This window comes from Stegodyphus dumicola, chromosome X1, assembly GCF_044657685.1.
Source record: "Stegodyphus dumicola isolate Sdum_Otavi_A_Nest chromosome X1, ASM4465768v1".
Classification (NCBI taxonomy): Eukaryota; Metazoa; Arthropoda; class Arachnida; order Araneae; family Eresidae; genus Stegodyphus; species Stegodyphus dumicola.
The window spans coordinates 164,575,963-164,589,685 of NC_140780.1; the positions used below are offsets into that span (position 1 = coordinate 164,575,963).

The window sequence follows — 13,723 nt, forward strand, 5'->3', positions numbered from 1 at the left end:
TCTTGAATAGCAGGACATCCAGGGGAATGATTAATGGAGCTGATACTAAATTTTCATAAGTCTCTTTACTTCCTCATTACACACCTCATTCATTTTTCACCGTTCTTAACAAAAATGTCTGTTGTTATTTCATTTGAAGAGCAAAGTCAAAATTTTTAATTTTTTTTTTTTTCACTTTAACTCTGTTAATACTAGATTTGATACTTTTCAGTGTCTAAGAAACTTGCCATCTTAAAAACTGCAAATATTTTCAGTATGTACGGATATTTATGTTATCAAGCCTGGAAGCTTATCAAAGCATTTTACAGCAAAAAGACACTACAAAACTTTTTAATCATTTACTCACTAATTGGATTATCATCAATTCAGATCAGAAAACCTGTTTTTGTCTCAAATATCTTTTGCCATTAACAGAAATAAGATAACGTAACTATTTAAGATTACAGTATATTATACATGACTTGCCAAACAAGCCAATTTTAAAACAAAATCAGCAAAACAATGGTATCTCAAACTTGACATTGAAAAATCACAATCACTTGACATTGAATACATACTGTAATTCATTTCTAAAACATGCACCTTAATTTAAATATCTCCAACATAAACAAAATCTAAGAAATTAAACAAAATACTAGAATAACCTAGTTCATCATTTTTAGTAAATGTCTATGGTTTATTGATAAAATACTTGTATTACTATTCAAAATTTCAAAATTTTTATTATTTCTGAATATTTAACAATCTCAGAAAATCTGCACTATTAAGGCACACACTGTTTCCCATTACAGTTGTGAGCAGAAAAAAAGTGCACCTTAAATTAAAATTTAGAAAAAAAAAAAAAAAAAAAAAGAGAATATTTTATATGATAAAAAGCATATATTGCACTGAAAAAACATAACACTGCAGCAATTAAAATAAATTGTTTTAGACAAACCAAAATTTTTTACATATTCATATATTCACAGACAATACATACTTTGTGGGGTAGGTTTTATCGGCAAATCTCTCTCAGTAACATGAGATTTCCTTTCTACACAAGAAATAAAATTTGCATCAAAGAATTTTTTGAACCACTGTAAGAATTCAAAGTTGTCTTGGAACCGCTTCTTTGCAAGTTTTTCAATAGGCACGGCCTACAGTAAATAACAAAATAATTTTGGAAGACACCAATTGATTCAAGATAAACAATACTAAAATTCCAGCACTGGCCAAAAATCAAAATGTCACAAATACAGTTTTGTAACTGGCAGCATCATTTTTGTACTGTGTAAAAAGTGCATTAGGTTTAGAACTATAACTGTATTTAATACATTTCCGAACATTGGAATTTGTACTTTAAAAAATTTTTTAATTTAAAAGAAAAGGAAATATATTAAAATACATGTACAATTATTCATTAATAGGAAATAAATAAAAGAAAAGTTTTATAGATGATTTTGCATGAAAACAGACTTTTCAGTCCACTGATAGATATTCCAATGGGAATCTCAGATAAGTCATGAAAAAAATCATTAAATTTAAATCTTTCCTGTGAAAATTCTTTAATAATCCTCTTAAATTCTTTAATCCTCTTAAGTAAAATTACAAATTAAATAAAACTGGATAAAAATTTACATCTGCATTCATATAAAATTACACATTCTTTTAGATAAATTTACCAATTTAAATTGTGATGCAGGGTATGCTTCTCAACTGAAAAAGAAACAAAATACCATTAACTTTAAAATCTGTTTTCATATCAAAACCTTATTGATCATAAGGTGTTTCTTAGAAAGTATTATTTAATTACAGCAAAGTAAATAAGACCTGTTTCATTATCCTTTTACAAATATCTTTTTAAACAAAATTCGTACACATTTGCAACACACATCAGAAAAAAAAAAAAAAAAAAAAAGAATTAAAACTATCTAATAACATGCTGACAACAAGAAATAAAAACCAGCAAAATATGCAAGTGTTCATGGCTTTAACCACTTGGACATTTGTGGGCAAATTTCTTTTTCGCCAACTATTTCTCTCAGTACCAAAAACCAAGTTAGTCGGTCATTAGATTTGTTATCACTTGTGATATATTACTCTCTTATTTAAAATAATTCTTTTGTTTACTTTATCATCCCAGTGAATGAACATATGAAAATACAATTACTGAAAAAATCTGAGGTTTCAGATTTTAAATTACGTCCAAAGGGGCTTTTTTTCACATTTTGTGTTACCTTTATCTGTTAAATATTATGTTCTTTGCACTTAAACCATAAAATTCAATTTAACAGCAGTATCGGAAAATAATTTTAAAATGAGCATATCTTTAAAATTTCCAATACACAGTTTCAAGCGCTGGAGAAAAAAATATTTTTTCTGTACAATGTTGCCATTGCTCGCTTTGAAATCCTTGATTTTGTTAATCAAGAATTTGTTAAAGTTTTACATAAAAATGAAATCAATAATAAAACAAATTTCAAATTTGGGCTTTCAGATGCCCATACTCGCAGCAAGATTACGTCATTCAAAATTGGACAGCTCTAGGTACTGTTGTTTTATCACAATGCGAGAAACATACATACATTTGTGCAAGATTCTTCATTATTTAATTTCTTCAAATATAATACAGGGCGATAGTATTTGGTGGCAACGATTTGAAAAGTGATACAGCCTTTAAACGTTTTCAACGCAAAACTAAAACAATCGTCCTTCAGGCACAAGGCTAGTTTGGACTAATAAAAAAATTATACAAATCTAGCTAAGAAAGGTAATTTAAATACAACTTTCCATGAGCAAATCCAAAAGACTCCTTTTGTTCCTCTTCATCAGTACTGATTAATTCATGTATTCTCTATGAAAAAGAAGGAAACAATTGTCTGTCGATTGAGGGAAAAATTAGTTCATTGTTGCAAGACTAAAACAATTTTTACAACCAGGAGTGAAAATTCCTTTCATTGAGCAAACACATATGACATACCACTTTTTTTCTTCTACCAGATATTTTTACTTAAAGTGGGAATGCTGAAAAGAGATGCATTTCTCAAACACTAAGTAATCAAAAATTGCAAATCACAATATATTGCTTCAGCTGTACTTGCCCCTAAAACAAATACAACTCTGCACTGAATATAATAATTCTAATAGAATACTTAACATTTACCCTTTACAAAGAATGAATAATTTATTATGCAAAGCAAAGCAATCTGCTTAAATTTCAACAACTGACAAGAAAATATTAACTCAGTGTTTACCTACTGAACCAGAACAAAATAAACAAGAATACCTGTAACGCTAGCCCATATTCCTAAATGCATAGCTGGTTTAAAAAATCTCAAGAAAGCAATTACGAAATTCGAAATACACACAGAAATCGCTTAGGTAAGCTTTTAAGCATTGAATAGCTGTTGTATATTAAGAAAGTTCAGAATAATTACAAAAGATTGGAAACTTCACAATATCCATAACTTAAATGATTTATTAACACAATGGTGATGGGTTGCAGGGTTGTATTCCTTATTTCCACATGGAAATCTGTAGCCCTTTGTTAGTGTGTAAATCAAAAGCCTACATAAAATTCAATTCAATGAAGATTAATCCTGTGATGATGGAAATTTCTACCGACTCCTACAGTACACCCCACAAAAGAGCCCTTATTACAAACTGGGCAGGATATGCCAAAGCTCTTAGCAACACTCAGTACCCTACCAATATACAATCAAGGGATGAGTTTAGATGCTTACACTGAAGAATTGACTGATGAACTCCATGATGCTTTACTAAAAAACAGTAAAACCATGAGAGCAGACAGGAGATATAAGAACAGTGCCATCCGTGAGGTGATCAGAAACAGAAATCATGTATGCAAGCAATAGCAGCGATTCAGATGTCCCACAGACAAAACATTACTGAATCAACTAAACCAATAACTAAACCAACAACAAGTCATGACTCTATTAAAAGAAAATCCACAACTCGACTGGGCCAGACATTTAGAATCACTATCCACAAATGATAATTCACTGTGGAGCACTGTTTCTAAATTTAAAAAATGCAACATTAATATTTCGCCCATTAACGGCCCCAACGGGATCGCCTACACCGATTTTGAGAAAGCTGAGTCTATTGCAGATCACTATGCTTCTCAATTTCGCAATCACAACATTTCCAACCCTCAAACAGAACTCTCAGTTAAGTCCCTCATCACACAATTACAATCAAAAACCCACATAAACAACACACCCTTAATTATGCCATCAGAGGTTATTAGTTATATTGAGAAGATAAAAAAAAAAGGAAAAGCCCTCGATTCGATAAGATAAGCAACAAAATGATCAAGGAGATGGGAGTAAAAATGTTATGCAAGTTCACCAAACTCCTGAACGCCATGCTACGACTGCAGTATTTTCCAACCAATTGGAAAACACCTATCATCGCACAGATCCTAAAACCAGGAAAGGATCCCACCCTGGCTACATCGTACAGGCCGATAAGCTTATTATCGACCTTAAGTAAAATAGCTGAAGCTGTTATCCTGAAAAGAGTAAAAGACTTCCTAATAGACAGCAAATCCTCATTCCTATGTTCAGTATGGGTTCAGGAGTAAACATTCCACCACGCACTAACTCTATTGTGTCACTGAAATGATAGCAGAAGGATTCAAGAAAAGACTCATCACAGGAGCTCTCTTCCTCGATATTTCGAAAGCCTTTGACCGTGTGTGGTTACAGGGCCTCACCTACAAATTAATCACTCTGGGTTTCCCAGATTACATCATAAACATCATTAATTCCTATCTTTACGATAGACATTTTATCGTTCGTTATAACAATACTCACTCTACATGAAAAGTAACTTTTGCCGGCTTGCCTCAAGGAAGTTTACTATCGCCCACTTTATTTTCAATTTATACGAACGACATCCCTCACAATCCCCTCACTACACTAGCACTTTATGCAGATGATACTGCGATCCTCTATCAAGACGCGTCCATGGCCGCAGTCATACAAACATTACAAGAACACATCCATGCACTAGAGTCCTGGATGATCAAATGGAAGATTAAAACGAATAAGGAAAAATCTGAAAAAGTGTACTTCACTAAAAAAGGAAATTTTGACCTGAATATCATCCTCAAGAAGTACGACGTCAGCATTTCCTGAGCCAAGCAAGTTAAATACCTCGGTGTCATTTCAGACCAAAGACTCACTTGGACCCCACACATTATATATATTTTGAATAAGTTTCGGGGTACTAGAGCATTACTCAACCCCTTAATTGCCTGAAACTCCGTTCTATCTATCCAAAACAAATTTCATGTATTTTGATCCATGCTGCGACCAATTGTTACTTACGCCTGTCTCGTCTGGGGTTATGTATGTAAAACCAATATGCTTAAAATCCAGCAATGCCAGAATATTACTTTAAGAATAATTTCCAACAGTCCCTGGTTTTTCAGAAATAAGGCCATCCATAATTAATTAAACATTGATAGCATCAGCATTTGCATTGCAAAAACATTCTTCAATAACATCGAAAAAGTCAATAAATGCTCCATCCCTAGACTGAACTACGATCACACTGATGATGAAAACAAAAAAAGACCTGGAGTAGTACTCCAGCACTTAATTTAATCGTACCTTGCTATCCCATGTATTTAATTATTTTCCTCATCATTAATTACACTTTTTAATACTATTTTTAGGTTTCTTTAAGACACACATAAGTGTCACCATCTACATTGAACATCATGCACTACTTATTTTATTTTCTCTACCATGCGATATAATATACAAAGTATTCTTTTTTATACATATTTCTCCCAAAATAGTTATTTAGGCCAACCTATATTATCTCAGCACATGCTCCTTTTTTTACCACACATATTTTGTATCAATTTTTACCAGTTATAGCTGTTCTGTAACTTAGAGTTTTCACTAAGTAAGATTTATAATTTAGCCCTGCCCCCAACAAATGCCTGACGAGCAAGACACTCTCTTTCCAAGTCGACCATTGGACCATGTGACCCAGTAGCTCCTCCCAGCTCTTTTTAGACCTTCTCTTCAATTCATTCTACCTTCACTTGAGCGCCGGAAGCCGTAACAGTAGCATGCGACATCTAAGATATGCTTTTCCATACAGTATTGCCGTATTTATTGCATCTTGACATCTCCGGATATGATTCAACTACCTCCTAGATCTGTGTATACGTAAGGCTCATCCATTGCTTATCATGAGAATTTTTTCTCTCAGTAATGAACTACACTATGTTATGCCAGGAAAGATATGCTTTTGCACACAACGTTACACACAGGATGTGGCTTTCCCAGCCTAGGAGCCTGTAGAAGTGCCTAGCACCTGAGCCTTCAATGAAGATTTCTATTTTTTAAAAAGAAAACTAGCATATGAGAATTTTACAAAATTGTCAATGAAATTCATAAACTTTATTTAAACAAGCAATTAAGTTTCTGTTTCTTTTCTTCAAAATACAATACAATAAAGTAATAGTTATTTATTGCATGTTAATTTTATTCTGTAGAGCGCATATTTACAAATTTAATATCATTTGTTTACCTTGTCACATCCAATTTCATTAAATGCCCTTTGAAGAAGTTTCAGATTATGAATATATTCATGCTCTTGATTTGCATGCTGTTTTATCTTCTTCACAGCAATACAGCCTAAAATTAACATTGTATTTTACCTCAGTAATTAAATTACAAATACATACAGAGATAAATCTTTAATGATAAATAAATGAGTTAGAGAAAATATAGAATATAATTCACGTTCCTAAAGACAATTGGCTGTAACAATAACCAAACTGATTCATGCTTACCTCTTCACTGAAGCTTAAAGAACAGTCTTAACCCTTTGTGGCACAGTGTGCCCAGTCTAGGCATACCTAAAATTTCCCTCTGTACACACAGAAAAATTGAATGAAAAAGGATTTACAGGTTACTGTAAGGTTACTCAGAACCTTCTTAATTTTTACTAGATGGCAGCATAACACAACCCAATTCGTATATCACGATAGGGCTTATTTTCGGAGGATGTCTTATTTTCAGAAAAAGACGGTACCATAATTTGCAATATTGAAATTACCATTTAATAAATTTAAGTATACTTGAAATGAAAATGATTTTAATAAGCAGCGGGTACTATATAGTTAACCATAACATAAAAATTAATCAGTTACTTTATATATAGCATAAACACATACTAATGATAAACAGATTCATAATAAAGCATCATTTTAACACTTGAGTGGCACAGCATTTTGAATCTCCTCAGGAAGGCCTATATTTAAACAGCACTTATGAGCTACATAAGCATAATTACTTATTTAAGTTTCAGTTTTCATAAACTTCCATTCATTAAGATGACGTTTACATCATTAAAAGAAGTGAGAAAATGAAATATATTGTAAATTACACTGCGCGACATTAAAAATGCAACACCAAGAAAGAGTCGACAGAAATTTATGCAAATTTTAAGAGTAGACGCACGTCGCTGAGTTATGCGAATGATGTGAAATGCGCAGCTGTCCGACGCACGTGAAGTAAGATATATAAGGGAAGGAACATGCAGAATGGGCAATATTCGTGTCGTTATTTCTGCCAAACAAATTATCGAAGAAAGTTGGTTTTTGTCCCGGAGAATACGTGTAATAGGAGAGAATGGCCAGGCTGCCGTCAACGAAGGCACTTCCAGCAGATAGACGTATTTACAAGGGGTATGGTGATTGGACTGAGAAGGGCAGGTTGGTCCTTATGTCAAATTGCAGCTGATATCCACAGGGATGTGAGCACGAGCATATTTCAGTTTCAGAACAAAGCCAAAAGATGATTAATTAAAAATGAATAATTCTATAAACTGCTGCATAGAGAGAGAATATTAACACATTATAATCTATATGTCAAGTTTTGGTTTTGTAGCTACATGATCTGTTTTGTATACCAAGCAAAATTAACAGAACTTATTATTAGGATTTTGGATGACAACATCAAGTTTGAACAAACATTATACAGATATATTATTATTTATTTAAAAATCTTTTGTTCTAAGAATGATGTTGCTTTAATTAATCTGGCGAGTTGAAAATGTTTTAGATAGAATCATTTTCAAATAGTAAAAGACTGACTATCTAGACTATTTAGAAATGCCTTCCCCCAGATAATTAGGCAAATGAGCCTCATAAAGTCATTATACAGTGCATAAAGGACACAATCACCAAACATTGTGATTTAGCACCAGTAATGTATAAACATGATGTAACACTACAATTAGAAGATTTTCACCTGGGTCTTAATGCAAATTTGATTAATTCTCAATAAACTGGTTTAGTTTTTGTAAAGAAGGATTAAATAAATTGGTGACTGGGAGTTGCCTTCTATCGAATAGCATACTGTGGAACATAGTTTCTACAGCAGACTACAGTGGGGTACTTATGAAGTTATAGACGCCTGAAATTACAGAAAGTATGCATTAAAGGGCCTGCTATGGGCCTTTATTTGAAAAATGGATAAAAATGGCAAAGTAACATGAACAATTGTGGTAAGCAATTTAAGTTTTTTCCACGCTGTATCAATAATTTGTTTTCAAGTTTTCATAGCATTATTAGTTTTGATCACCGATCGTTAAAGGGTTGCAGTCTAAAATATATCTTTGATTATTATCAGTTGCATAAGAGAATTTTCAGAAATGGATTTTAAATGCTGTTATAACATATCTTTGCTTATTATCAATTACACAAGAAAATTTTCACAGTTGGAACAAGGAAATATGGGAAGAAGGAGGGGTGCAGGTGCAGCCAGAATGACTTCAGCACGCGTGGATCACCGCAACCGCCGACGAGCTGTGGCGGCCCCGCAAGTCACTTGTACCGTGATTCCGCAGCATGTGCAAGATACCCTGGATGTTCCCATGGTGACCAGAACCATTTCCCGTCGATTGGTTGAACGCGGCCTGCACTCACGCCATCTGTTAAGAAGACTGCCATTGACCCCACAGCATAGACGCCAACGTTTAGAATGGTGCAGGACTGGAGCTATGTGGAGGACAGAATGGTGAAACGTCGTGTTCTCAGAGGAATCACGCATCTGTTTATCCAGTGACAGTTGCCACATATGTGTGTAGCGTCGACATGGAGACAGGTCTAACCCCACACTAACTGTGGAACGCCCCATCGCGCGACAACGTGGCATAATGGTTTGGGGCGCTATTGCCTACGATTCCAGGTCACCTCTAGTTCGTATTCAGGGCACTATGACGGCCCAACAATACTTGGATAATGTACTGCGGCCGGTTGCAATCCCCTACGCCTGACCACACAGTGCTCGCATCTGCCAACATGCTCTGCAAGGTATACAGATGCTTCCCTGGCCAACGTACTCTCCTGACCTATCACCAATTGAACATGTGTGGGATGTAATTGGACGCCGTTTGCAGACTCTGCCCCTGCCTCGTTCAGAATACAAACTGTGGCAAATGGTTGAAAGGGAATGGAGAACCATCCCTCAGGACACCATCTGCACTCTTATTGATTCTATGCCGAGACGTATTTCTTTGTGCATCACTGTCCGCAGTGGTCCTACATCCTAATGAGCCGACACCATTCTCACTCTGTATTCTGACTATCATGTTGAAATAAAGATCACTTATTGCTGCTTGCTGTCTCTGTCTTTGTTCCAAATTTCAGCACTTTCTGACCACTCCTTCTTGGTTTTGTATTTTCAATGTCGAGCAGTGTATAAGCTAATATATATAAAAAGTGACTAAAAGTTTCATGACCAAAGAGAGAACATACAACTCAGGGGTTTAAGTAAAAATTTTATCACTTTTTAAATAACAAAAATCTAATAATTGTATTTCTATAATTAATAAGAAAATTATTATGTAAATAATTAACTCATAAAATTTTAACAATTTTTATATTAATAGAATTCTTTTATTTACAGAATTACAGAAACAATAAAATATTTCCAATGGAAAAAATTAGAAAATAGTTCAGCTGTATTCGGACTCACAATCTACCGATTCAAAGAAAATTTATGTAACCATAGCAAGCGATCAAACTAGTTAGATCTACTTCAAAAGTTGGAAAATCATTATTAGAAAATTGGAAATATAACCAAATGCAAACAGATGAGAGATTAGGTTTTTGTTGTTTGTCAGACTTTTGGGAACTTAAGATTATAATAACCCCCTTAAACAGGAAAAAAATATTCTGTGGCCTTGGCTACTAATGTTTAAAATTAATTTATGATTAGGAACAGCATGAATTATAAACAAATAGCTAAGTTTATTGCATTTTATTTTCCAGCTATCGAAATGCGACGCTACGAGCAACATTTTGAAACCAAAATCAAGCAATCATGAATCAGAACTAGTTGCCATTCAGCATAAAGAAATTTAAATATAAATATGAACTACTTGTTGCCATTCAGCATAAAAAAATTTAAATATAAATATGAACTACTTATTGCCATTCAGCATAAAAGAAATATAAACATGAATATTAACAAAATATTAAAGTTAATTTTATAAAATAATTAAACACATGAACAAATATATGAAATAAAAAATAATTATTTCTCATGCAATAACTGGGCCACTACACTACTCCCCCACCAGTAACTAAGTTACCTCACGAAGATGGAGAAGTAGGTAGCAACTAGGATGACAGAAAATCTTCCTGGTGGTACTTCAAACTCACCTAATTTTGTTTTGGTATGCCAACTGATTTTAGCTTTTTGGCAAGGAATGCAGGTTCTTGTCCGTATCTTTTTTTTTTTTTTTTTTTTTTTTTTTCTTTTCACCATATCTTATGTTAGGCCAAATGAATTTTGATGTCATTAATTTCATAGTTGATTTTATTCCTGGATGTGATAAAACATGAATTTGCTGAAAGACGTGTTTTCTGAAAGCTTGAGGAATATACAGCCAAATATGTTTAGTTGATGTATCACACCACAAATATTTCCCCGAAGGTAGAGAACATTGCTTTAAATTCAAGGGTAGTGGTTTGCAAACTCTTCAGTACTTCATCTTGAGTTTTTTCATCAGCTATTTTATCATAATCTATCGATGAAATTTCATGAACTCTGGATAATGTATCCGCCACAATATTATTCTCACCTTTTACATATTTGATATTAGTCGAAAACTGAGAGATGTATTGAAGTTGACGAGCCTGTCTAGGTGCTGCTTTGTCAAGTTTTTGATGAAAGGCAAATATTAAGGGCTTGTGATCTGTATAAATTGTAAATACTCTTCCTTCTAGATAATGCTTAAAGTGTCTAACTGAAAGATATATGCTTAATAGTTCTCTATCATAGGTGCTATATTTTTGCTGAGTATCATTTAATTTTTTAGAAAAAAATGCTATTGGCTTCCACGAGGAGTTTGTTGCAACACTAAAATCAATCGCCGTATCTGAAGCATCCGTAAATAACGCCAGAGGTAGTTCAGAATTGGGAAAAGACAACAGTGTCGTGTTCACCAGATCATTCTTGCACTTTTCAAACTGTTTGTCAGCTTCTTCAGTCCATTCGATTTTACGTTTGTCCCTCTTTTTAGCTCCCTTAAGATACGCATATAACAATGCTTGATTCTTCGCTGCATCTTTTATGTAACGACGATAAAAGTTAAGTATTCCAAGAAAAGTTCTAAGTTCATGAATTGTTTCTGGGCATTTGTAGTTAGTAATAGCTTGAACTCTTTCTGGCAAAGGACAGGAACCCATAGGTGTAATTAGGTAGCCTAGAAACTCGATTTGTGGAACAGCAAATACAGATTTTGAAATATTAATTCTTAACACAAATGTATGTAATCTTTCGAAAACTAATTTAAGGTGATTTTCGTGTTCTTCATGGGTACTGGATGCAATTAGTATATCATCTAAATAGGGAAAAACAAATTCTAATCCTCTAAAGACTTCGTGAATAAATCGTTGGAACGTCGCAGGAGCATTTTTTAAACCGAAACTCATTACATTAAATTCGTATAAACCGAAAGGAGTGATGATAGCCGTTTTACATTTGCCTTCTTCTGCAATGGGAATCTGAAAGTAAGCTTTGAATAAATCAATTTTAGAAAAAATATTTGTACCTCTTAAAATATGATGAAAATCTTCAATGCGAGGAATTGGGTATCGATCAGGTATCATCTGCGCATTCAATCGTCGGTAGTCCCCGCAAGAACGATATGAACCATCCTTTTTCGTAACAAGGTGCAAGGGGCTTGCTCACTGGGAGTTTGATGGATGAATTATTCCATTGTCAAGCATAAATTTAAATTCCTCTTTAGCTATAGCTAAGCGTTTTGGATCGAGCTGTCGTGCCTTTGAATAAACGGGTTGACCATCAGTCGTAATAAAATGTGTAACACCATGTTAAATTTGTGTAGGAAAAAGGTTAGATTTAGAAATTTCGGGATATTTCGACAGTAAATCGAAAATTTTTATGGATTTATTTAATGTGGTTATTGAGTAATCACTGGAAATAGCAGCGACATCACACTGGACACAAAGCTGTGTTACGCCATCAATTAATTTTTTCTTATTTACATCGATAAGCAATTTATATTTGTGAAGAAAGTCAGCTCCTGAAATACCTTTTGTGACATCAGCAATTATGAATGGAAACTGAAAATCACGACGTAATCCCAAATCAAGAGTTAGCGTTTTTATTCCATAAGTGGAAATATCTGTGCCATTAGCTGCATACAATTTGTATTCAGTTTTACATTTATTCTGTGAAGTAGCAGGAATTATGCTTACGTCAGCTCCGCTATCAATAAGAAAGTGCAAATTTGATCTTCGGTCACGAACGAATAAATGAAATTTGCAACAATCCTTCATATTTTCTGCAGAAGCGTTTGCCGCTGAACCTACTGCAGATTTGAGTTTTCCTGGTTTTTGGAATCGTTGTTTACCCAAGCACACAGAGGCTGGCATTTCTCTGGAATACATTTTGCTCCAAATCGAAAAAAATAACAAAATTTGCCAGTAGGGTCATATCGTTTACAAGATCGGCTTCGAGATCGTGAACGTGAATTACGTAAATCCGAGTCCCTGCGTCTTGAGCGAATGGTTATTTGATCGATTTTTCGTTCAAGAAAGGTAATTCTTTGCAACAAATCATTTGCGGGAACGGAAGGAGCATTAGCACTAAATGCTTCTGGTTTCTGATTCATATCACTAATTTTATCTGCCATAGACGCTAACTTGGTTACATCTTCATCACTAACTAATAATATATGTTTTATTGAGTCAGGTAGCTTCTCCAGCCATAAAGTTTTGATTAGATTTTCAGACACATCTGTAATAGCAACTGATCTCAACTTCTGCAAAAGTGGCTTGGTTTCATGTCTCCAAGTTCGATACCAGTAATCAAACGTTTAATCCATACATTTTCACTTTGTTTGAATAAATGTAATAACCTAATTTTAGCATCCGAATATTTTGTGGCACTATCGTTCATTACAATGTCCCAAATATTTTCGACGAACTTAGGTTCAAGCTGTGAAACTAAATAATTAAATTTCGTTTCTTCTGAAACGATATTACTAATTTTGAACTGAGCTTCAACTTGAAAAACACCATATTTTCAGTTTATCATTCCAAAAAGGAGGTATTTTTACACTCACCTTATGAAGCTCTGGTGATTGCAATGTATCTTTCGTAGCAGTTTCCGAAGAGTCATTTGTTGACATTTCGAAAATTAATCAGGGTCACCACGAT

The 13,723-nt window shown here is 33.8% G+C and overlaps 1 protein-coding gene across 2 annotated transcripts in view; it reads right to left on the bottom strand.

Moving 5' to 3' along the window:
* Nucleotides 1-13,723, bottom strand: part of LOC118190046 (microtubule-associated protein RP/EB family member 1-like) — a 62,443-nt gene that overhangs the window by 22,044 nt on the left and 26,676 nt on the right. For both annotated transcript variants that reach the window (XM_085808563.1, XM_035360735.2), the window contains 2 exons: nt 6,553-6,659; nt 980-1,136 (listed from right to left, as the gene is read on the bottom strand). In XM_085808563.1, the coding sequence (XP_085664689.1) occupies nt 980-1,136; nt 6,553-6,659 (264 nt within the window). The remainder of the gene's footprint in view (nt 1-979; nt 1,137-6,552; nt 6,660-13,723) is intronic.